This window comes from Podarcis pityusensis (genome assembly GCF_964106645.2).
Source record: "Podarcis pityusensis genome assembly, chromosome: 5".
Taxonomy (NCBI): Eukaryota; Metazoa; Chordata; class Lepidosauria; order Squamata; family Lacertidae; genus Podarcis; species Podarcis pityusensis.
This window is the reverse complement of record NC_138032.1, coordinates 90,297,092-90,320,233: the sequence shown is the minus strand read 5'-3', so window position 1 is coordinate 90,320,233 and position 23,142 is coordinate 90,297,092. Positions and strand designations below refer to the sequence as shown.

Below are 23,142 nucleotides of genomic sequence, written 5' to 3'. Positions count from 1 at the left end.
CGCTGCTGAAACGTTCTAATTCAGAAGTTTAGTAACTCTGCAGGGATTATTGTTATTCAGGAACAAAAACTTGCGTTCAGTCCCTTCCTTTCTTCAATAGAAAATTCTATTGTCTCCTTTAGCTGAACACCCTGTAGACAAAATATTATTTCCGTTTTGCAGCTTTCCCAGAAGATAACCAGTCCTGTAAAATTCCAATGGTATTTTTCCACTTACAACCATCTTTGTAATGTCCCGAAACTCCTCTAGGGGGATTGTTGTAACTTTGTTTTCTCTAGTCCAAAAGTCCGATTGTTATCCATGTTTTCGCCATTTTGTATCCAAGTTTTAACGGGTTATAGCAAATTGTAACAAATTTAACCAGCAAAGTTCTCATAATAAAATCCTCTCTGCTTTCCGACTTTGACAGCTACTTTGACAGCTGTCAAAATCTCCGACTCTTTTCACCAGGCTCTCTCTTCAATCACCCCGGTTCCCAGGGGGGGGGTTACGTTTCCCTTCTCCCTCAATTCTTCCTCCAGCACAGTTCTTGTAGTTCCCCATCGTGGAATTCTTAGTTTTTATCAGCAATACAAATCTCTTTGGACCTTGGTTTCCCCATCCTTGTTTTGGAAGGTTTACAGTAGGGAGGGGGACTGACTTCCTTTTTGGACCCCCCCCCGCTCGTGTCCAATCTGAAAAAAAAATTCTTTTTTTCTCCTTTTGAACCCGGTTTCCAAATTACTCACGGGTTGTTGTTAAGAAGTCCGAATTTTCAATGGAAGAAGTCAGCGCTCTCCGCCGGATGGCATGCGGCTTCGCTCGGCAGGGATAGCAGAGGACTCAAAGCACCACGCTTCTCCCCGGCACCCGATCCGTAGCCTTTAAAAAGGCTCCTTCACGAGTCGGGAGGGCGCTAGCGGTGCCAGCCGAGTCTCCATGTCCACGGCCTCCGTGGCCGTGGTTTTTAAGGGTCCCCGCATCGCCGGTGCGGTAGGACCCAGCCCCTGCCGAGCAGGCTCCCTCCGGAGCTCGGAGGGAGTCCGCCATTCGGCGATGGCGCCAACCCGGAAGTCCTACTTATAGTAAGACTTAACCCTAACACTATATACAGTGGTACCTTGGTTTTCAAACGCCTTGGTACTCAAACAACTTCGAACCCAAACACTGCAAATCTGGAAGTAAGTGTTCCGGTTTGCGAACTTTTTTTGGAAGCCAAATGTGCTCCATTTTGAGTGTTACGTTTCCGATTTGAGTGCCACACTTCCGTTTTGAGTGTTACGCTGAGGTCTGTCTATTTATTTTGTGCTTTTGTTTTTGCGGCTCTCTGTTTTGTTTTTGTGACTGTGTGGAACCCAGTTCAGCTACTAATTGAATGATTGTGTGACTGCAGTACATTGTTTATTGCTTTCATTTTATGCATCAATGGTCTCTTTGGATAGTAAAATTCATGTTAAATTAGGGTTGTTTTTTTAAAAAGTCTGGAACAGATTAATCCATTTTGCATTACTTTCTATGGGAAAGCGCGCCTTGGTTTTGGAACGCTTTGGTTTTGGAACGGACTTCCGGAACGGATTAAGTTTGAGGACCAAAGTACCATGGTACAGAACACCACACCAGAAGGAAAAATTAAACCCAGGCTCCTTCTGGCCTTACTATTATAGTCAGCATGATATTGACAGAAAGAGATAAGAGAACCTGTTTAAACCAACTGCACTCAGCTTCTCTGAAGGAATAACCCAAACCTCTAGCATCTCCCAGCTCGTTGCTTTTCCAGCCTCTTCCCCATTGGCCTGCGTAGTACTCATATCCCAACAGAGCCAGGGTCCAAGTCCTTGCCTTCCCTCTCCTCCCTTGGGGGGCGCACAGTCAGGCAATTGCAAATTTGCTCATGCGTTTTTCTGGTTTTAGGCAAATCTGGTATTGAAAGAGCTATACTGTATATGAATAGGGAAGGATGGGGTGGGATATCCTCTAATAACTAATGCTGGAGGGAATTGTTCCTTTCTCACCTAAGTGATTGCTTTGCCTCACACTGAGAGTAGGCCATCTCCTTGCGTTGTCCTTAGGTGCAAGCTCTTGTAGCAGTGTACTGACTTCAGCCTTGGTAGCACAGGAGAAGATTTCATTTGGAATCAACGCCATGAACTCATCTTATACCACGATCAAAAATATAAAAGACTTCTATGGCGAGGTGGACGGTCGCCTGATTGCTAAAGAGGTTAGTGCCTTTTGGCCTTTTGCTGAGCAGTGAAATGAGAGATTTATTATTATTATTTTACAATTTCACAAAACACAGGAGGCTGTAGGATAACCCACCACGGAAGAGGTGCTTAAAGGGAGAGCACTGTGGCCAAACAAAGCACAACTCTTACTCTAAAAATGTAGCCAGTTAGCTTGTTTGAAGGTCCAAGTAAATTGATTCTGCTTTGAACATCTAGCAAATTCAGCCATGGGTCTGTCATTGTTCTAAAAAAAGAGAGAGACTTTTCTAGAAATCTTTAGGCCTGAGTGTGAAGCGAAAGTAGGCAGTTCCCAAAGTCTGACCTGAAACAGTTTGACCCAAAGTCATGTTTGTTTGCTTTTTCTTCATGGAGAAAGCCAGGAGTCTGGGCAGAAAGCAGGGGGCTTCTCTCCTAAAATTCAAACTGCACATTTATTTATTTTTTGAGCATCTGAATCTACTGTTTTTGTAAACACACAGGAAAGCGGGTAATGAACATGCACTAAAGCATAGTTAGAAAAACATGATGTGCTGGGGTTGGTCTTGATGACCCCCCCCCATGGTCCCTTCCAACTCTACAAGTCTACGATTCTAAGTTACATGAACCAATGTACTTGGATCAAACTTTTGTCATTTACTTTGTCAGATTACTGTTTCATCCAGCCTAGAACTGCCAACCAGTGCCTTTCCCAGTCCTGTTACCCGAGATCTTGTTTAGGTAGACCAGACCTAAAGCTATGCATGCAATGTATGTGCACAGCTATGAGCTACAGCTCCTTCTCTAAAAGCGTAGCCTTGAGGGGGGTGTGTGTGTGTATGGAAAAAAGTTTGCTAAATTTGCCCGTTTGCCCTCTGACGAAGAAATGACCAGTCCATAATTTTAATGGTAGGTTTATTGTAGCTGTGAGAGACAGAACAACAACAGGAAGACCCCCCAGAAACCCAGAAGACAAAAGCCAGAGATTGATGTGCATTATAATGAGTGAAATAAGTATTTGCAAAAGATGACTTAGTACTTGGTGGCAAAACCCTTGTTGGCAATTGCAGAGGTCAGATGTTTCTTGTAGGTGGCCACCAAGTTTGCACACATCTCAGGAGGTATTTTGTCCCACTCCTCTTTGCAGATCCTCTCCAAGTCAGTAAGATTTCGAGGCTGATGTGTAGCTGTTGTTATTCTGTCTCTCACAGCTACAATAAACCTACCATTCAAATTATGGACTGGACATTTCTTCGTCAGAGGGCAAACAGGCAAATTTAGCAGGGGATCAAATACTTTCCCCCCTCACTGTATATATATATATATATATATATTCTTGTAATTGCTGTGAGCTGCTAGACTTGCTCCAAAAGGCATCACATTTGAGCTCTGAGGTCACAACCCCCGAGCCTCTGGGTCTGAGCCTCAGGCATCCTGACTACCACATATGAGACAAGGAGATTGCAATGGCGCATTAGGTCCTAATGCAGCCTGTGTATCGCAAATCAAACTCTCCCCCCACTTCACATGACTTACCAGAGGCAGAAGCGGAGACTTAGGAGACTGAATAAAGTGTGAAGGTTTTGCAAAGGCATTAGACACTCTTGAATGTGCTCTGTTAATGAAGGGAAGCCGAGCGCCACAGGACCCAAAGTCCCACTGAGGCATCTATGCACGCCAGTAACATCAGTGCGGTGTTGAAAGCATTTGCCAACCTAGGCAACATCCTAGCAAGGCCTTTAAGCCTAATGGCATCTTCAAAAATAGTCCAGAATGTTTAAGATATTTCCTTGTAGGACCAGAATGGTCAACAGCTCTGAATTTCTCCATCGTATGGTGCTCAAGAGCGACGCGGGTGGCACTGTGGGTTAAACCACAGAGCCTAGGACTTGCTGATCAGAAGGTCGGCGGTTCGAATCCCCGCGACGGGGTGAGCTCCCGTTGCTCGGTCCCAGCTCCTGCCAACCTAGCAGTTTGAAAGCACGTCAAAGTGCAAGTAGATAAATAGGTACCGCTCCAGCAGGAAGGTAAACGGCGTTTCTGTGCGCTGCTCTGGTTCGCCAGAGGTGGCTTAGTCATGCTGGCCACATGACCTGGAAGCTGTACGCTGGCTCCCTTGGCCAATAAAGCGAGATGAGTGCCGCAACCCCAGAGTTGGTCACGACTGGACCTAATGGTCAGGGGTCTCTTTACCTTTTACCTTTATGGTGCTCAATAGGTTTTTCTTTTCTTTCAAAATTATCCTTGCCATTTTCCTGCCTTGTGTGACACAACAACTCGCTCTATTTTTCAGCTGGATCTCTCTTCTCGTGACAGCACAACACCAGTTTTCATGTCTCGAAATACTGCAGGGAAACTTGCAGGCCCCTTAAGAACTATCGGATCAGTTGCTGTAGGCTTGTATGGTAAGCAGAAATGATGGCCATGAACACTGAAACATATTAAGAAGTATAACCTAACTAACAAACTAACTAAAATTAAGAAGTCTGACCAGAAGCAGTGCACAAAGGAGGGCGGTAGGACCGAAGGCCCTTTAAACATCGCCACAAATCACGTGAAAGCCTATTTCATTTGGTGGTTGACTACAGTTGGCGTGATGTTTAAACTGCCCAATGGGCAGGGGTCTTTCCCGCTGAATTAGCACACAAACATTTCTTGGCTGTACCAATTCTGTGGTCAGGACACACAGGATTGTCTAATGCCCCAACCACCCCTGGGCCAATAAGGACAAGCAAATAGATTTTAATTCTTTAGCGGTGAAGCTCCCAGCTACATCAGCTCCTAATGTGCAAGCGATATGCAATAACACTTCCTGCTAACTAGCTGTCTAGGCAAACGGTGACTGCAGACCCATGCTCCCCATGCTCCCCCCACTATTTGGGGGCACCTGCCTGTCCCTGACAGCTGAAAGCTACAAGTCCAGGTCACCTAACTCTTCCCCTTACCACCCTGTGCAGATCACTCAAGAAAAATGTAGCTAGGACAATGTTTCATAGGCTCTTGCTGCATATGTAATTTCCCAAAGCACTCATAAGGAGGAATTTACCAATAAAATCAACGAACATTTTGATAGAGGGAGCTGAGCTGTGCTGTCATAGCACTGGTACTTTTTGCAAAATCTCTCTCTCTCTCTCTCTCTCTATATATATATATATATGGACCTAGTGGTAGACTTAGTGGCGGATGTTCTGCTAGGTTTTACTCAGCGTAGATCTATTGAAATGAATTTGGTCATGTTCATTGATTTCAGTAGACCTAGTTCGAGTAAAACTTAGTTGAATATTTCCCTTCCTCAATTATTCTTCCTTTGGCATTTATTAAAATTTTGTTTTTTTATAAGCTTTTCTTGGGTAGCAAAAGCACATACAGCATCTCTGCTTTCATTTCATAGAGCCATTTTTTACAGATCAGTTACATTTGATGTGAGCCATGAATGTTATGGACAGTACAGTGGTAGCTTGGTTTGCAATCGCTTTGGATTACAACCGTTTTGGATTTACAACAATGTCAAAACCGGAAGTGCGTGTCCCTTTTTCTGGATTACAACCCATTTTTGGGGGGATTACAGCCATTTGGGGGGGGGGAGGCTCCATTGGCGAAAGCGTGCCTTGGGTTACAACCTGTTTTGGTTTACAACCGGACCTCCAGAGTGGATTATGGTTATAAACCAAGGTACCACTGTATGAGATTGCGGGAGAAAAGAAGGGATGTGTGTGTTAAACTTTAATTCTTTTATATAGTGTATGTGCAAAGATTTTGTGTTAGTGTCATGTAGGTACATTCTCTTTCTATTCATTTATTAGTTTTTGTTCGTGGTGAGAGAAATTGGGGGCCCCTTTAACTTGTTTCCTTCCTGTAACTACATTGCTAGAAAGATGCACAATTGTATGTAATAAAGAAACCTGATTCTGCTGTTGGGCTTTCCAATCTCTTTTCTCTCTCTTTGTTGCTTTCTGTGTTTTTCATTTTTTTCTGAATGGGACTATAGCGAGTTTGCCTCCTCACTTTATTCTCGCCTTCCTTACAGGGACCCGGGTTTTCCAGTCCTGCCCAGCAGCTGTCAGTCTGAACTACATAGGAGGCCCTGCGATTATGCTGGGTCTCCTTGCCATGGCCCACGATGACCACACTGTGTATGCGGCCATAAAAGTCTTGCACTCTGTTCTCTGCAGCAGTGCAATGAGCGAAAATCTAATGAGACAGATTGGTGGGTACCAGGTGAGATGTTAATTCCTTTTCCACAGGAACAGCGCTCTTCCTTATCCCTCACGTGGTGTTTTCCCCCCAAAGTCTTTTGAAGCCAACTGCCTTGAGATAGATTTCTCCAAACCATACTCAAAAGATCAATATTCATAGTTTATAATTATATGAATGAATTGATTGAATGTTGTAATTGTTTTTAAAAATTGGATTTTCTTATTCTTTTATTTGGAAATCATTTTTATTTGGTTGGGATGCGGGTGGCGCTGTGGGTTAAATCACAGAGCCTAGGACTTGCTGATCAGAAGGTTGGCGGTTCGAATCCCCGTGACGGGGTGAGCTCCCCTTGCTCAGTCCCTGCTCCTGCCCGCCTAGCAGTTCGAAAGCACGTCAAAGTGCAAGTAGATAAATAGGTACCGCTCCAGCGGGAAGGTAAACGGTGTTTCCATGCGCTGCTCTGGTTCGCCAGAAGCGGCTTAGTCATGCTGGCCACATGACCCAGAAGCTGTATGCCGGCTCCCTCGGCCAATAAAGCGAGATGAGTGCCGCAACCCCTTAGTCGGTCACGACTGGACCTAATGGTCAGTGGTCCCTTTACCTTTACCTTACAAATACAAAGTTATAAGGATCCAAATATATATCCATATACAGAGATTCCTCTGAACCTTGCGACTTCTCCCCACCCCCTCCATGGGGTCCCTTTTGAACATTTACAACTGCATATTCTTCCATACTCTAACTTTTATATCAATCCATCTTGTCCATGGTATTTGTTACACTACAAGCGAAATCAAAGTCCTGCCAGTCCAGTGTTTCCATCTGCTTATAGTGGTCTCCTAAACAACTGATAAATTTCCCCCATTCTTTTATAAAGTTTTTGTCCTCCTGGTTTCTGATTTTTCCAGTCAGCTTTGCGATTTCAGCGTAGTCCACCAACTTGGTTTGCCATTCCTCTCTGGTCTTCTTTCCATCCGAGCAGCTGTTGTTACACACATAAAAAGTCTTTTCTACTCCTTTGGAATATCAGCGCCTACAATTCCTAATAGATTTTCGCAGCACTCTTTCTCCAACAGGCAGACGAAAGTAGCATTCTATAATTGCACAATCCAGTTCAGTATTGATGATTTTGAATTTTCAGAATTACTTCCGTTCTTCAGTGGAGGAAGATACACTTGGGGGGTGGGGGGTTTCTTACTCCACCCACTCTCTTCAAAAACCAGGCTGTGCCAGTTAGAGAGCTTTTGTCAACTTCAATATTTCTGTTTCCCATTTTCCCAATCATAAGTTTGCCCCATTTCCACATCAATTTGCAATTTTTAAAAATAAAGCTCTCACAAAAAATTGTTGACATTTTAGTGCACATTCCCCCCGATATACCTACTTGTGGATGTAATTTTTCCTAATATATATGTTTTTGCTATCAGTTCTTCCTAGTGTACTGAATTTTTATATGCGTTTTCTCGTAATCTAAGCATTTTTGATCTACATTTTTTTTTGGGGGGGGGGTGAGAACTGCATTGCAAAATTCATATATTGTTTCAGGAAATGTGAATGAGGTAGGTCTGCATTAAAGATGTGAACCAAACTGAATTCCTCCTCCATCCATACGCAGCTCCTGGCATACCTGTTGAAAAGAAAGATCCATTTGTTAAACAGCAGAATTCTGCAACTTGTCTTTGCCATTGCGGGCATTGCTGAGATCAGCCAGGACACCCCTACTATCAAGAACTTGGAGGCATTCCAGCATATTGTTTGCTGCTTTGAGGTAAAGATGCCAAATCTCTTTCATACTTTTTTTTGGGGGGGGCTTCCCCCCCTCTATAGAAAGAAATCTCATTCCCTATAAGCCTCATTGAGTGAGGCTGCTGACCTGTGTCCAGGTTGCACCATTTTGGTCAGCATGCAAAGTTTACCTAACGAACAGAACACAAGCCACTCAAAGTTCTGAGTGCTGTTCCTTTTGGCTTTCAGCTTTGGTGCCGTGCCCCTGAAAATATGGAGATTTCTCTCTTTGAACATCTAACAGAAATCCTACAAACTTCAAGGTAGGTGGACTGGTCAGCATGTTCATGGAGCCTGGAATCAGGGGCTAAACACATGCAACACATTTTGTGGGATGAAGGTGCGGCCGCAACATTTGTTTGAATTCAGAAATCGCAAACATCCAGTCATGCACATTTCCTCGATTCAGTTTCGATCAGCTGTTCATGGAGCAAGGGGGGCAGGCCTGAAATTCTCCTTATGCTCAGCTTTTAGAACAGGGACAGACTGCAATCCACCAACTGACCACTGACCAACTCCCAAGGGAGCCCATGCTACTTGCTAGGAATCTTACAAAGAATGCTATGTTACATTGGCTACCAGTACGTTTCCGAGCACAATTTAAAGTGTTGGTGCTGACCTTTAAAGCCCTAAACGGCCTCGGCCCAGTATACCTGGAGGAGCGTCTCCACCCCCACTGTTCTGCCCGGAGGTCCAGCGCCGAGGGCCTTCTGGCAGTTCCCTCATTGCGAGAAGCAAAGCTACAGGGAACCAGGCAGAGGGCCTTCTCGGTAGTGGCGCCCGCCCTGTGGAACGCCCTCCCACCAGATGTCAAAGAGAACAACAACTACCAGACTTTTAGAAGACATCTGAAGGAAGCCCTTTTTAGGGAAGCTTTTAATGTTTGATGTATTACAGTATTTTTTTTGTATTTTTTTTGGAAGCCACCCAGAGTGGCTGGGGAAGCCCAGCCAGATGGGCGGGGTATAAATAATAAATTATTATTATTATATTATTATTATTAAATGAAATTCAAACAGTTTTTAGTTTGAAAGAAAAGCAGCTGGGTGAAGTCACAGTGTGAAACATGGTCCCATGCTGGTTTCCCACTGGAAATTACTCTCCAATTTTTGCTATTTGTCCCCCAAAAGTGCCGTTTACTTCCAAGGATACAGTCAAAGGCAAATAGCAGGTGGGGACACTGATCTTATTTTGTCCATGAATAGAGATAAAGGATTAATGTGGCTACTGTTACTTCAGAACATAACCGGAAGCTTAAGAGTGCTTTTTTAAAATGCATGTTAACTATAATTTGTAGCTTCACACTAAAACAGACCCCGTGGGATATGTTCTTAAGGGCATATTCAGGAACATTTAACAGATATCAGGTATGCCTTACAACTGCCAAGAAATCTCAAGTACGCACTCTTCTTTTGTAATTTTAAAACATATTGGAGACCTGTGAATTCTATTTCCTTCTCATTAAAAGGCCTTCCAGGATCCTGATAATGTTTTCTACTGACTTTTCTAAGAAAAGCATTTATTTCCACCGACGTACAGCTCCAGAAATCAATACTTTTGTTTGATTTGAACTCTCTAAGTCAGGGCAAATATCAAAGAAGAGTTATGGGCCTGAGGGGAGGAGGTAAAGAGCAAGAGGTGAAACGATGACAACAATTTATCCCCCTGGCTGACACTGAAAACTATTTGATTTCTCCGTCAGTCTTTTGACGGGTTGCCAAGGCAACATCAGAAGTCAAAGGTCCAGAAGGTAGAGCAATTGTATAGGAGAGATGCAGATTTGGTTGTTTTCATCTTCTTCCAAGAAAGGTGGCTAGTGATCCTTTTGTCTGTTACAGAAAAGGAAGCTGCTGGGATGTGCAACTTGCTCATCGGGTGCAGATGGTACCCAGGCTTTTTATTCTCTTCAGTGACCCTGAGATTACACGCTCTCGCATCGGCAGGATCTGTACAGTACTGTCGCATTTGCTGCGCAGCCATTTCGGCATCAAAGATATTGATTGGTATTATCATTCATCTTTCCCAAAGTGTGTGTGGGGAGGGCAGGAAGCATCCATAGGAAGTAGGATTGAGACAAACACATCACTCTAAACTTTGCACACACACCCCCTTCAGGTCTTTTACCAGTTTTTTTTTGAGGGATGGGTTATGAACGCTTTTCCAGTTCACCTATTGTGCTGAGGGGAGCCGATCAATACCTCCATCTTCCTAGTGACTTGCAGTACAGTAAAGGAAAGCAGAGAACATCTTCGCCCAATTTCCTAGGGGAAAGTTCTGTGACTTTTCAGAAACTAAGAAACACAAAACATGGTTCTAGGAATTAAAGTGGGTGCCATGTTAAGGGATTCTGTGGTGAACAACTTATTACATTTTTTAGCCAATTAGAACAGTGTTCTGAGCTCACACTAAGAAAGATGCTAAGTGTTGTCGTGCAGAACTGGTAATGCTACTGACAATTGACTGTTTCCCCTTTCTTTGAAAGGGTCGGCTTGTTCTTGGTCTACACTTTATACCCTTCCTCTGTGGATGAAAGCCATACCTGCCCAGACTATGAAGATGGTAAGGACTGCCGAAATTGGGAAATTTTGGAGCATGATCCACAAAGAAATAAAGAAAATATTAAGAATATCATATAGTAAAAGGCCAGAGGCATACCTTTTAGGAATTTTAAATGACTATATTCCAAAAGACAAAACTAATTTTTTCTTATACGCAATGTCTGCAGCAAGAATCCTGGTGGCTAGGTACTGGAAAGGGAATCAGTTACCCACTAGGGGAGAGTGGCTATGTAAGCTCTCAGAATACTTAGAATTAGCCAAATTGACAGACATAATAAGACAAAAACCAAAAAGTGAAGTAAAAAAAGAATGGGAGTGCCTAAATGAATACCTCAAAAGTCAAGGTTCGAGGGCAGAAATCTGGCTGAGTCTGGAATAACCTTGTGAAGTGAAAGGATATGAAAGAAGGATTTATATCTAGATGTTAGGATAGAGATGATAAAGAAAACAGGAAAACAGGAAGACACAATGAGAGTTAAAGTAGGTGATGTGGGATTGGTGGAAGTCAATGTCTTGTTGTTGTTTTAGTGTTTATAATATTAACTTGTAAGATATGGATTTGTTTTTTTGTTTTGCTTTTGTTTGGTTTTTCTAGTTTTCAAATGTTGATTTTTGTGTGTTGTGTATTGTTATTTTTTGATATCTTTCGTGTTGTTGTTGTGTGGAAAATACTAATAAAATTCATTTTTTTTTAAAAAGAAGATGGTAAGGACTGGCACTGTGTTGAATATTCAAGAGGTTCCATTTACGCAAATAAATAGTGAACAGCCACGGTGATTTCCAAAGCTGCAGTGATGCAGCTTGGCTATTGCCAAGGCTACTACAGCAGGGATGAGTGGACTGGATGAGTGGGTTAGATTCACACTAGGGGCGCAGAAGGGATGGAAAGGCTGACAGCATCTGGAGAGCACAATGTTGGCTATTGCTGCCTTAGAGTGTGGCTCTTTTAGAAATAAAACAATTAGTTCTCGGCTGTTGCAAACCTTTAGGAACCAATTCTCTTTTGCCTCACCGGGGGGACAAATAAGATTAAACCAGGTTGTTCAGAACTTCATGCACATCTGTTTTCTGTCTTCTGATTTTTAGGCTTAGGCCAAACATCTGGGAAAATGATTTGGCTACGAAACCAGCTGCTGAGAATGCTGCTAGATGTGATGCGTTCCGATCAACTTTATTTTTCCGCTGAGTAAGTAGGATTATGGGGCAGAGGAAGGTGAGAGGTGGGGCAGGGCACCAGATGTTGGTGTCACATGGGGTGCTACTAAAATTCGAGATGCCAAGGTCCATCACTGGTCCTGACGGAACGAATGTAATAGTGTGGTATTGAATTTCACCCTATGGAGTGCCAGAGAGCTTTGTGAAGCTTGTAATGATACTGAATTTCCAGTGCCTACTGAATGACCCATGTAGTGCCATAGGCACAGGGCCCTTTACAAGAATCAAACATTACCAATTGTGTCTCTAAGGTAAAGGTAAAGGGACCCCTGACCATTAGGTCCAGTCATGACCGACTCTGGGGTTGCGGCGCTCATCTTGCTTTATTGGCCGAGGGAGCCGGCGTACAGCTGGTCAGCATGACTAAGCCGCTTCTGGTGAACCAGAGCAGCGCACGGAAACACCGTTTACCTTCCCACCGGAGCGGTACCTATTTATCTACTTGCACTTTGACGTGCTTTCGAACTGCTAGGTTGGCAGGAGCAGGGACTGAGCAACGGGAGCTCACCCCGTCGCGGGGATTCGAACCGCCGACCTTCTGATCAGCAAGTCCTAGGCTCTGTGGTTTAACCCACAGCGCCACCCGCATTCCTCATTGTGTCTCTAGGTGGCGTCTTTTAACCAGGTTGTTTTCCACACAGGATCCAAGAAGAGGTGTTCCAGACTCTGGGGCCCGACTGGTTCATGATGTTCACACAAAGCCACGTACACCCAAGCACAGTTGTGCTGGCTGTGAAATTTCTACTCCATTTCCTTCACAATCGGACACTCCTGCATAAATTTAAAGAGGGGATGATGGCTGGCCTCTGGCTTGAGAACAGCTCGGCGGGGCTGAATATTTTGATGGGTAGGTTCTAAGTATACTTGTTCTTCTTACGTCAAGCCTGATCAATGTTCTGCCATTTCTGAGTGGTTTGTTGTTGTTGTTTAGTCATTTAGTCGTATCCAACTCTTCGTGACCCCATGGACCAGAGCACGCCAGGAACTCCTGTCTTCCACTGCCTCCCACAGTTTGGTCAAACTCATGCTGGTAGCTTCGAGAACACTGTCCAACTATCTCGTCCTCTGTCATCCCCTTCTCCTTGTGCCCTCCATCTTTCCCAACATCAGGGTCTTTTCCAGGGAGTCTTCTCTTCTCATGAGGTGGCCAAAGTATTGGAGCCTCAGCTTCAGGATCTGTCCTTCCAGTGAGCACTCAGGGCTGATTTCCTTCAGAATGGAGAGGTTTGATCTTCTTGCAGTCCATGGGACTCTCAAGAGTCTCCTCCAGCACCATAATTCAAAATCTGAGTGGTTTAGGAGAGTCTTATTTTGTTGTTGTTTTTTGATTTAGATAATTTAAAGAGTTGCCCCCATACCTCTGAGTGCAACCCATACCTGCTGCCTGGATTTGCAGAGCTCAAAACATTCCTGAGCAAGTTTGTTCATGTCCCTGAGATCTACTTCCTTCTGTCGGGACTGTTTTTGGCCACCCCAGTGTTTGAGCCACCAGATGAAACCAAGGTAGGTTCTTGAAAAGTAAAATTTCTCCATAACAGATGAAAAACGGACCTGGTTGATAATGTTGATCTCACTAATTTCAGAACATCAGTCACTGCTCTGTGTGCTGGCAATATTCTGCACAAGAGCAATTTTGTGGTTCTACGTATGGTTGCATCAAGATTATTTTGGTGCGATGTGCATAAGTCTAGCCCTTCTCAGTAAAACACTACACAGAGAAGGCTCTTAATAAAGCCAATCATGGGTGGTTTTTTTTTGCAGTACCGGTAATTAATGTGCAATGTGGAAATGCAGAGAGGGAGAGAAGACATGAATAAATCGGAGGAATTGACAGCCATGACCAAGCGAGCAAAGCACAGTGTTTGTGCTTAACAGACTGCTTTACTCCAAGCGGTCCTAGGGTGGATTTCAAAAATGTCACAATTAAAGCAAGTACAATTTACATAAAAATAATAGAACCAGGCAACCAATAACAGCAGCAAAACAGCAATGCAGTTTCAAAAACCTTGAAGATGAAAAGTAGAATTCTGGTTTCAATTTGGAAGCACGGCGAGGTGATTTGAAACTCCAGAACGTAATGAGAATTTTGGAAGCATCCCTATTATAAAATTTGAGACTTCCTCCATACTCACTGCCCCGTATGTCAAACTTAGCAGTTTGGTTGTTTGGTGGAGGAATATGTAGCTGCTGTGTTTAGACATGGGAGCAAGTCCTCCTCCTGTAGATTCACAGTAAACCCTTCTTTCAGGCAGATTTGGACTCAATGTTACAATGGCTGCTGTACAACCACTGTAAGGATGCTGTGGTCAGAGTTGGGTTGTGCCCGGAGGGAGCGGTTTTGCTGCTCGAGATGGTGAAGTCCATAGTGAAACAGGTGAGCGCTGTACTGGGAATGTTGCAGGCTAGAATCGGATAGGCTGGAGGGATGCTTGAGGGCGATACACCCCTGGTGCAGTGGGAAGGGGAAGACTGCCAAATGGTTGGCACTTGGGAGTCAGGCAAAGTGAATTTACCTTTGAAGGTGACCCAGAAACTACAATTAATCCAGAATGTGGCAGCTAGACTTGTGACTGGGAGTGGCCGCCAAGACCACATTACACCGGTCCTAAAAGACCTACATTGGCTCCCAGTACGTTTCCAAGCACAATTCAAAGTGTTGGTGCTGACCTTTAAAGCCCTACATGGCCTCGGTCCAGTATACCTGAAGGAGCATCTCCACCCCCATCACTGAGACACTGAGGTCCAGCTCTGAGAGCCTTCTGGCGGTTCCCTCACTGCAAGAAGTGAGGTTGCAGGGAACCAGACAGAGGGCCTTCTCGGTGGTGGCACCCGCCCTGTGGAACGCCCTCCTATCAGATGTCAAGGCAATAAACAACTACCTGACTTTTAGAAGACATCTGAAGGCAGCCCTGGTTTAGGGAAGTTTTTAACGTTTGATGTTTTACTGTGTTTTTAATATTCTGTTGGAAGTCGCCCAGAAGTTATTATTATTATGGAGTAATCACCAGAACAGGGACACGGGTGGCGCTGTGGGTTAAACCACCGTGTCGCTTGGGCTTGCCAATCAGAAGGTCGGCAGTTCGAATCCCCGTGACAGGGTGAGCTCCCGTTGCTTGGTCCCTGCTCCTGCCAACCTAGCAGTTCGAAAGCATATCAAATGTGCAAGTAGATAAATAAGTACCGCTCTGGCGGGAAGGTAAACGGCGTTTCTGTGCGCTGCTCTGGTTTGCCAGAAGTGGCTTAGTCATGCTGGCCACATGACCCAGAAGCTGTATGCCGGCTCCCTCGGCCAATAAAGCGAGATGAGCGCCGCAACCCCAGAGTCAGTCACGACTGGACCTAATGGTCAGGGGTCCCTTTACCTTTAATCACCAGAACAAGGAGCATGAAATCCTAGCAACTTTGCCTCACAGGTTGGGGTAGCTGATCCAAAAACATCTGGAGGATCACCTGTTTCCCCATCCCTGATCTAAACTGATCCTAGCATGAACACCTGACTGGCTCAAACGGAAACAGGTAGAAATTGGCACGGGGTGATTGAAAACTGCCACTGCCATAAGTTGGACATGACCAACAAGCCGCCATGTTAGTTAAACCAGGAGTGGGCAACTGTATCTTGGCCAGAGGGCCAGGTCAAAAAGCGCCCAACCCTCCATTGGTCACTTTGACTGTCAATCATGTGATGTGACTTTGCAAAAATGACTCTGGAGGGCAGATGTTTGATGTTTTGCTGTGCTTGATGTTTTAATTTGTTGGAAGCTGCCCAGAGTGGCTTGGACAACCCAGTCAGATGGGTGGCATGCTAATATTAATAATAATTAATAATAAGGCTTGCAGCAGAGATTTCTCATGCTGGGTTAAAGGCTTCTTGAATCGGTATGTTAATAGACAAATCCTATGTTTGTATCCAGACTCCAGTAGGTACAGAGGATTCTTGGGAGATCACTTACCCAGGGCACATCATGCAGTTCATCTACCTCGTATATCACAAATACTCTGAGGATCCTCTTTGGTACAACTCTGACTTCCTCCAAGCTTTGGCCTTGGTCATCTTTCCCTCTGCAGTATCTCAGGTATGAACAGCCAATTGTTTCATGGGCTTATTATGTTGATTCTGTCCCTCAGAAGACAGTGATGTAGTGGCTGTTGACATGAGCAATACAGTGGTACCTTGGGTTACATACGCTTCAGGCTACATAGGCTTCAGGTTACATACGCTTCAAGTTACAGACTCCGCTAACCTAGAAATAGTGCTTCAGGTTAAGAACTTTGCTTCAGGATAAGAACAGAAATCGTGCTCCGGCGGCACGGCGACTATTTAATGCTTATTAGATGGATTTTCCCCAAATTGATTTCTGAACTTTGAATTTTATTGTTATTCATATTTTTATACTGTATTTTATGCTGCTTCTACAATTAAGTGTTTTTAATTAGCCGCCCTGAGCCCGGTTTTCTGAACCAGGAAGGGCGGGGTATAAATAAAAAATTATTATTTATTATTATAAGCACTGTATACATTAAAAACCAGCAGCAACAGAAATGAAAAATTGTTATACGTTAAAGTCCTATCAGAAGAAAAGTGTCATCAGTTTCTAACAGAAAAAGACACAGAGGTGGATTTCGATGGGAAGGGCATGATCCAGACTTGGATCCTAGTGGAGGGGACCCATGCTAGGATCTTGACCCTCACTCTGGCCATATGTTTAGCAAACAAAACAATCCTGCACTTAGGGGCACAGATAGGTAGTTACAGTGGCACCTCGGGTTAAGTACTTAATTCTTTCCGGAGGTCCGTTCTTAACCTGAAACTGTTCTTAACCTGAAGCACCACTTTAGCTAATGGGGCCTCCTGCTTCTGCCGTGCCGCCGGAGCACGATTTCTGTTCTCATCCTGAAACAAAGTTCTTTTTTAAAAAAAATATTTTTATTAACTGACCAATCAAATCAAATCAAATCAAATCAAATCAAATCACATCACATAGATTCTGAATTACAAAGCCGAATTTTTTGTTGGGGGTACCCATATTTCAAGTTCCGAAGGGGATTCCAATCATCTTCTTGCTGCTGCGTTAATATCCACAAATCTGTCCAAATAATGTTCATAATTCTATCCAGTCTTATCTTGCTGTTCCCACATCTCATCTTATTCATATATTTTTATTTTTTCTTTGTGATCTCTTCTGATAATCTCCTTAAGCAGGTAAACACCAGTTGTAATCCTGTGTGAATTTTTCCGTTCGTCCAATCACCATATCGAGATGGTTTCCATATATCATCACTGCCATAAATAAAAGCACTCTTTCCATCATTAATCTTCGCAAATCTGTCGCCTTCTTTAGTCCTCTGAGGAGGCCGCCTGCAATATGAAAACAGATCCATTCCTCCTCCCAGACATAAGTCTTTCGACAGAACTTGCCAAAATGGCGACGCTGTTTTTTACTGCGTCATCCCAAAGCTCTTATACTTTCCACGATCTCCTTAAAACATGCTTTTGGTTAGAAATTATCTCCACACAGTCTTAAATCATCAGCTTAGGTCATTTAAGCGGCATTTCTGACTTGTGTGTGGGGGGGGTATTCTTGGTTAATCACATAGAGAAAAGAAAGGAAAGTCCGTCCCCCCCCCCATCCAGTCCCGTTGCCGACATACTGAGCCTTGGTGTGTCTTCTCATGATATATTCCTGTTTATCCGACCCGTCTTCTTTCTCAGACATCTCTTCAATTAGCAGTCTTTACTCCCCATTCTTCCTTGAAATATGTGCATTTGCTTCCTCCTAATTGTTTCTTTTGAAGTTGCTGCAGCTAGAGGCGCGAATCAGAGACAGCGTCCAGGAGAGCCGAAGTCCACACAAGGGCTTTCTGCCTAGTGCCCCCATCCCCACAAATTCGGGGGTGGTATAGGGCACAGCAAGCAAGGGCAGTCCCCCCCCCCACTCGCTTGGGGGGGGGCAGGGAGGCTGCATACTCCCATCACAGCCTCTTAATTACCTCGTGTGGGTCGGAGAGATGTTATTGTCGGCCATCTTCTTCCAATGCGCCCCTAGTGGCCCCCCCCGAAGCAAAGTTCTTAACCTGAAGCAATATTTCTGGGTTAGCGGAGTCTGTAACCTGAAGTGTATGTAACCTGAAGCGTATGTAACCTGAGGTACCACTGTATTATTATTATTATTATTATTATTTTCTGCACCACCCTATTCTTTGAGAAGCCAAGAATGAATGCTGCTATCCAGTTCAAAATACTGTCTGAAGAATGTCACTCCCTGATTCTTTTTCTCTTTCTTCAGGGTAGCATTTCACCTTCCAACAGCCTGGCGACTGACTCTGACAGTAAGAAAAACGATGCCTTTTCCGCTTCCCTGCACCCTGCTAGGAAACAAGTGTGGGACTTCATCCGCCTCCTCCTGATGGAAAAAATGCTCGTTTTCTCCGCTGAGAGACAGTGGCACCCCTTGGAGTTACTTCTTGAGGTTGGATCCATATGACAAAAATAGCATCCATCCCATGATGCTGTGTTCTTAATAGGATGACAAGGGGTTAAAGGGGGGGAGTTGTTTGGAGCCCATGGGATGCTGGAATTCACTGCTAATAATATTAATAATCATCGTTTTATTATTTGTACCCTGGCCATCTGACTGGGTTGCCCATAATGCTTCCAGCAATATGAAAACACAATAAAACATCAAACATTAAAAACTTCCCCAAACAGGGCTGCCTTCAGATGTCTTCTGAAAGTCAGATAGTTGTTTATTTCCTCGACATCTAGTGGGAGGACGTTCCACAGGGCGGGCGCCACCACCAAGAAGGCCCTCTGCCTGGTTCCCTGTAACTTGGCTTCTCGCAGTGAGGGAACCGCCAGAAGCTCCTCAGAGCTAGATCTTAGTGTCTGGGTTGAAGTGTAGATTAGCCAGCTGTATTATTATTATTATTATTATTATTATTATTATTATTATTATTGTTACTTATACACCGCCCATCTGGCTGGGTCTCCCCAGTCACTCTGAGTGGCTCCCAAAGAATATTAAAAACTCAATAAAACATCAAACATTAAAAACTTCCCTAAACAGGGCTGCCTTCAGATGTCTTCTAAAAGTCAGATAGTTGTTTATTTCCTTGACATCTGATGGGAGGGCGTTCCACAGGGCGGGTGCCACCACTGAGAAGGCCGTCTACCTGGTTCCCTGTAACCTCACTTCTCGCAATGAGGGAATCGCCAGAAGGCCCTCAGAGCTGGACCTCAGTGTCCGGACAGAACGATGGGGGTGGAGACGCTCCTTCAGGTATACTGGGTTCCTAACCAGCACAGCCTTGAGGTGCAGTGGATCGGAAAAGGGGTACTTTGAGCTCCCCCGCTGTTTCCCCCCCGCTCTTTTCACATGAACTGGGGCTCCATACACAAGCGTGCAATGTAAAGTCTGCCGAATGGGCTTGAAGATTCTTCGTTACAAGTTCCTTGGAGACTCTTGGCTGGGAACAGGATTTCTCTTTAGGATCTGCCTTACTGGTGCTTCCTGCAGACTCTGATGATTGCTATGTTATTGCTGTGCAGGCTTCTGAGGAGAACGCCACCCCTGAGCAGAAGAAGTGCTTCCAGACAGAGCTATTACTTTCCATCATAGATATCTTCTACATAATTGGCCAAGAGGATGGGGATGCATCAAACGCACAAGGTGAGTGCCACAAGTAGCTAGGTCTACTCCATATATGGGGAGAAAGAAGGTAGGAAGGCTATGGATCACTGGCCAACATCAAGTGGACCAGGCCAACTGGTGGTGCTAGGAGTCTTCTGGAACTCATTGGACTTGGGACTCAGCTACATTAGTAAAATAAAATTTTAAAAAGCGTTTTAAATGCATTATAACACTGGGACACCAGATGGCGCTATGGAGTACCGTCTTTCAGGAATGTGATTTCCCACACGTTTTCCTGAAACATTTTTTTGAAGTGTCTAGATCCAGCCTTGGTCTGATCCAGCGAGAGACATTTCTTATGTTCTTTGAAGCAAGAGTGCTCACGACCACTCAACGTATATTACCAATATCCTATCTATAAAAAGGTGCTTAGCGCTTTTGCCCTGTAAATGTAAAATATATAGAGAGGGAGCACAGAAAAAGTGCATTTGAGTGACATTTCCCCCCTCTAGAACTCAGGATAGTCCAATGAATGACAGGCTGCAGATTTAGTACAGACATAAGGAAGTGCTACTTCACAAAATATTCATGGGATTTGTTTTCACAAGATGTGGCAATGACTACTATACAGATTAGGAATGAGCTAAATCAATATTTCTGGGTTGTGTCATTTTCACGTGGGTTCATAAATCTGTTCCGTTACATTTCCTCATCAACCTGTGAATTATTATTATTATTATTATAAAGAAAATACGTACGATAGTTTGTATCCATCATGTATTTTAAAATGTGTTTCCTCACGAAACGCATATTTAAATTGGCAGTTTGTCTCAGTGCGTGAATTTCTAAATGTATCGTACCCCAAGATGCAGATGTCAAAAATACGTTTTGGATATATTTTCTGAGCTGAATTTAAAAGCCTCCTTATAATTGTAACTTCATTCAGTCTCCTTCCAACAAACAAACAAATGACTTTCTCCTTGCCACCCATGGGTGTTGCCAGATTCTGTCCGACAATACTTTTTTTTTGGGTGGGGATTCCAGAGGTTATTTGCAGAGTCCCGCTGTCCAAATCATGGGGACATGGGTGGCGCTGTGGTCAAAACCACAGAGCCTAGGGCTTGCCGATCAGAAGGTTGGCGGTTCGAATCCCTGCGACGGGGTGAGCTCCCGTTGCTCGGTCCCTGCTCCTGCCAAGCTAGCTGTTCGAAAGCACGTCAAAGTGCAAGTAGATAAATAGGTACCGCTCCGGCGGGAAGGTAAACGGCGTTTCCATGCGCTGCTCTGGTTCGCCAGAAGCGGCTTAGTCATGCTGGCCACATGACCCAGAAGCTGTACGCTGGCTCCCTTGGCCAATAAAGTGAGATGAGCGCCGCAACCCCAGAGTCGGTCACGACTGGACCTAATGGTCAGGTGTCCCTTTACCTTTACCTAGCATAGGACCTATGCCATAGGGAAACAGCACAGCAAGTCACGTAAGGAGCGCAAGTTCCCAGTTGCCAATGAGGAGCTGATTTCTAGGGGATGAACTTGGCTCTTTAATGATCTAACACTCCTGGGTGCATCAGCAAGATAAACTTGCTGTTTTCCACACCCTTGTCCCCTTTTCGATCCACTACGTTACAGAAATGGAAACCTTCTTTTCTACCTTGCAGGCAATGGTGGTGCCAAAAATGCTTCGGAGCCGGCCATGCCTTCACTTCTTGTGAATATTTCCTATTTTATCCAGAAGATGGTAGAGAAGCTTTACGCAGGAATGTTTGCCGCTGACCCTAGAAAAGTTATTCTTTTCCTTGCAGAGCAAGTGATTGTGGTAAGGGGCTTCTTTGCTTACTTTCCAATGCAGTTCTAAAGTCTCCTGGTGCAGAAAATTATCCCGAAACTTTGTTCTATCAAATTTAATTTCCATGGGAGGAGGTGGTAGTTTTGACAGCTCCCTGGTTATATTCTTGTGCAGTCTATTTGGATGGGGAAAACAGTGGTTGGATACAGAAACTCCCGCACAAGAGAGGTGGGGGTAAAGAATAATTATTGAGTATTTCTGTGATGCACACCCCATTATGCATCTTACCAAAAGCAGTGGGGGAGAAGACAACAGCTTCAAAGCCAGGGCACACTATCAGCAGATCAAACTGCGCACACAGAATAGGTGTGAGGCTTGTGGAAGCATACTACAACTACAGATTTATTAATCATAAATCAGGACAAAGAAACATGTCGTCTCTCTCTCTCGTCTTCTCAGAGAGAATGGGGAAAAAGCAAAAGCTATACACAATGGAAGTTCCCAGCAAGCTGTGCTGGAATGTAAACAGACATGTGACACGCAACAGTTTCACACCTCTGCTCCTTAAGGTGGAATGGAAATGTCAACAGATTCCTGGACCATCCGCGGGGCAGATTTAGAAGGCGATTGGGCCAGCCCCAGCCCCTGGGTCTTAGTTTGCCCACCCATGTTCTAGCTGCTTCAGCTTACTCTCATGTGTGGAGTACTGATGCGATAGCTATCTTCAAATATCTGAAGGGTTGTCTCACGGAAGATGGAGCAAGCTTGCTTTCCCCCCTGCTCCGGAGTGTAGCACCCAAATCAGTTGATTCAAATTACAAGAAAGGAGATTTTGACTCGACATTATGAAGAAATTTCTGACAGCAAGATCTGTTCAACAGTGGAATGGGCTACCTCAGAAGGTATCCATCTTCAGAGGTCTTTAAACAGAGACTGGATGGCCATCTGTCATGGATTTTTTAAAAGCTGTGGTGATGGTATTGCAGGGGGTTGGAAAAGATGACCCTTAGGGCAGGGGTCAGCAAACTTTTTCAGCAGGGGGCTGGTCCACTGTCCCTCAGATGTTGTGGGGGGCCGGACTATATTTTGAAAAAAGAAAATGAACGCATTTCTATGCCCCACAAATAACCCAGAGATGCATTTTAAAGAAAAGAACACATTCTACTCATGTAAAAACATGTTGATTCCCGGACCGTCTGCGGGCCGGATTGAGAAGGCAATTGGGCCACATCCTGCCCCCGGGCCTTAGTTTGCCTACCCATGCCTTAGGGTGTCTTCCAGCTCTGTTATTCTATGATTCTTACAAGGGCTTCATGGTGGCAAATGATGGGCAGGCATGTCTCCACTATATGCAGTTTCACCCAAGTCTCTGTCCCCTACCCACAAGTCCTTAAATACCCTTTTCAAGATGGGTGTGAGCAGTGCTTTTTTCTTTCTTTAAAAAAATGTTTACGGGTACTCTCATTTTGACTCAAGAAAACCACCATTTTATAGTTCAAATTGGGGGAAATTAATATAGTAAATGGACGAAACTGACCAGTCACCATGCTAGATTTCAACTCCTACTTCACACATTAAAGGCCCGCTTCTGTCTGAGACTCAGGAAACACGGTGACAGGAAGTGACGCCACCATCGGGGGTAGCAACAGAACTGATGATTCACTGTGCTAAAAAAAATTAATTTATGCTCCTGTTAGATTTACAAAATGTTTAGGGGTATGCATACCCCTGCGTCCCCCCAGGATAAAAAGCACTGGGTGTTACAGACACTCCAGTCCTGAAAAACCAAAACACAA

At 44.3% G+C, this 23,142-nt stretch overlaps 1 protein-coding gene across 2 annotated transcripts in view; it reads left to right on the top strand.

Annotated features, from left to right (window-relative positions):
- WDFY4 (WDFY family member 4) overlaps positions 1-23,142 on the top strand; it is a 190,342-nt gene that overhangs the window by 65,828 nt on the left and 101,372 nt on the right. For both annotated transcript variants that reach the window (XM_081005350.1, XM_081005351.1), the window contains 15 exons: positions 2,049-2,200; positions 4,474-4,585; positions 6,208-6,398; positions 7,993-8,145; positions 8,352-8,425; positions 10,001-10,165; positions 10,645-10,721; positions 11,807-11,906; positions 12,577-12,782; positions 13,269-13,438; positions 14,184-14,309; positions 15,847-16,008; positions 18,220-18,402; positions 19,482-19,602; positions 21,219-21,376. In XM_081005350.1, the coding sequence (XP_080861476.1) occupies positions 2,049-2,200; positions 4,474-4,585; positions 6,208-6,398; positions 7,993-8,145; positions 8,352-8,425; positions 10,001-10,165; positions 10,645-10,721; positions 11,807-11,906; positions 12,577-12,782; positions 13,269-13,438; positions 14,184-14,309; positions 15,847-16,008; positions 18,220-18,402; positions 19,482-19,602; positions 21,219-21,376 (2,150 nt within the window). The remainder of the gene's footprint in view (positions 1-2,048; positions 2,201-4,473; positions 4,586-6,207; positions 6,399-7,992; positions 8,146-8,351; positions 8,426-10,000; positions 10,166-10,644; positions 10,722-11,806; positions 11,907-12,576; positions 12,783-13,268; positions 13,439-14,183; positions 14,310-15,846; positions 16,009-18,219; positions 18,403-19,481; positions 19,603-21,218; positions 21,377-23,142) is intronic.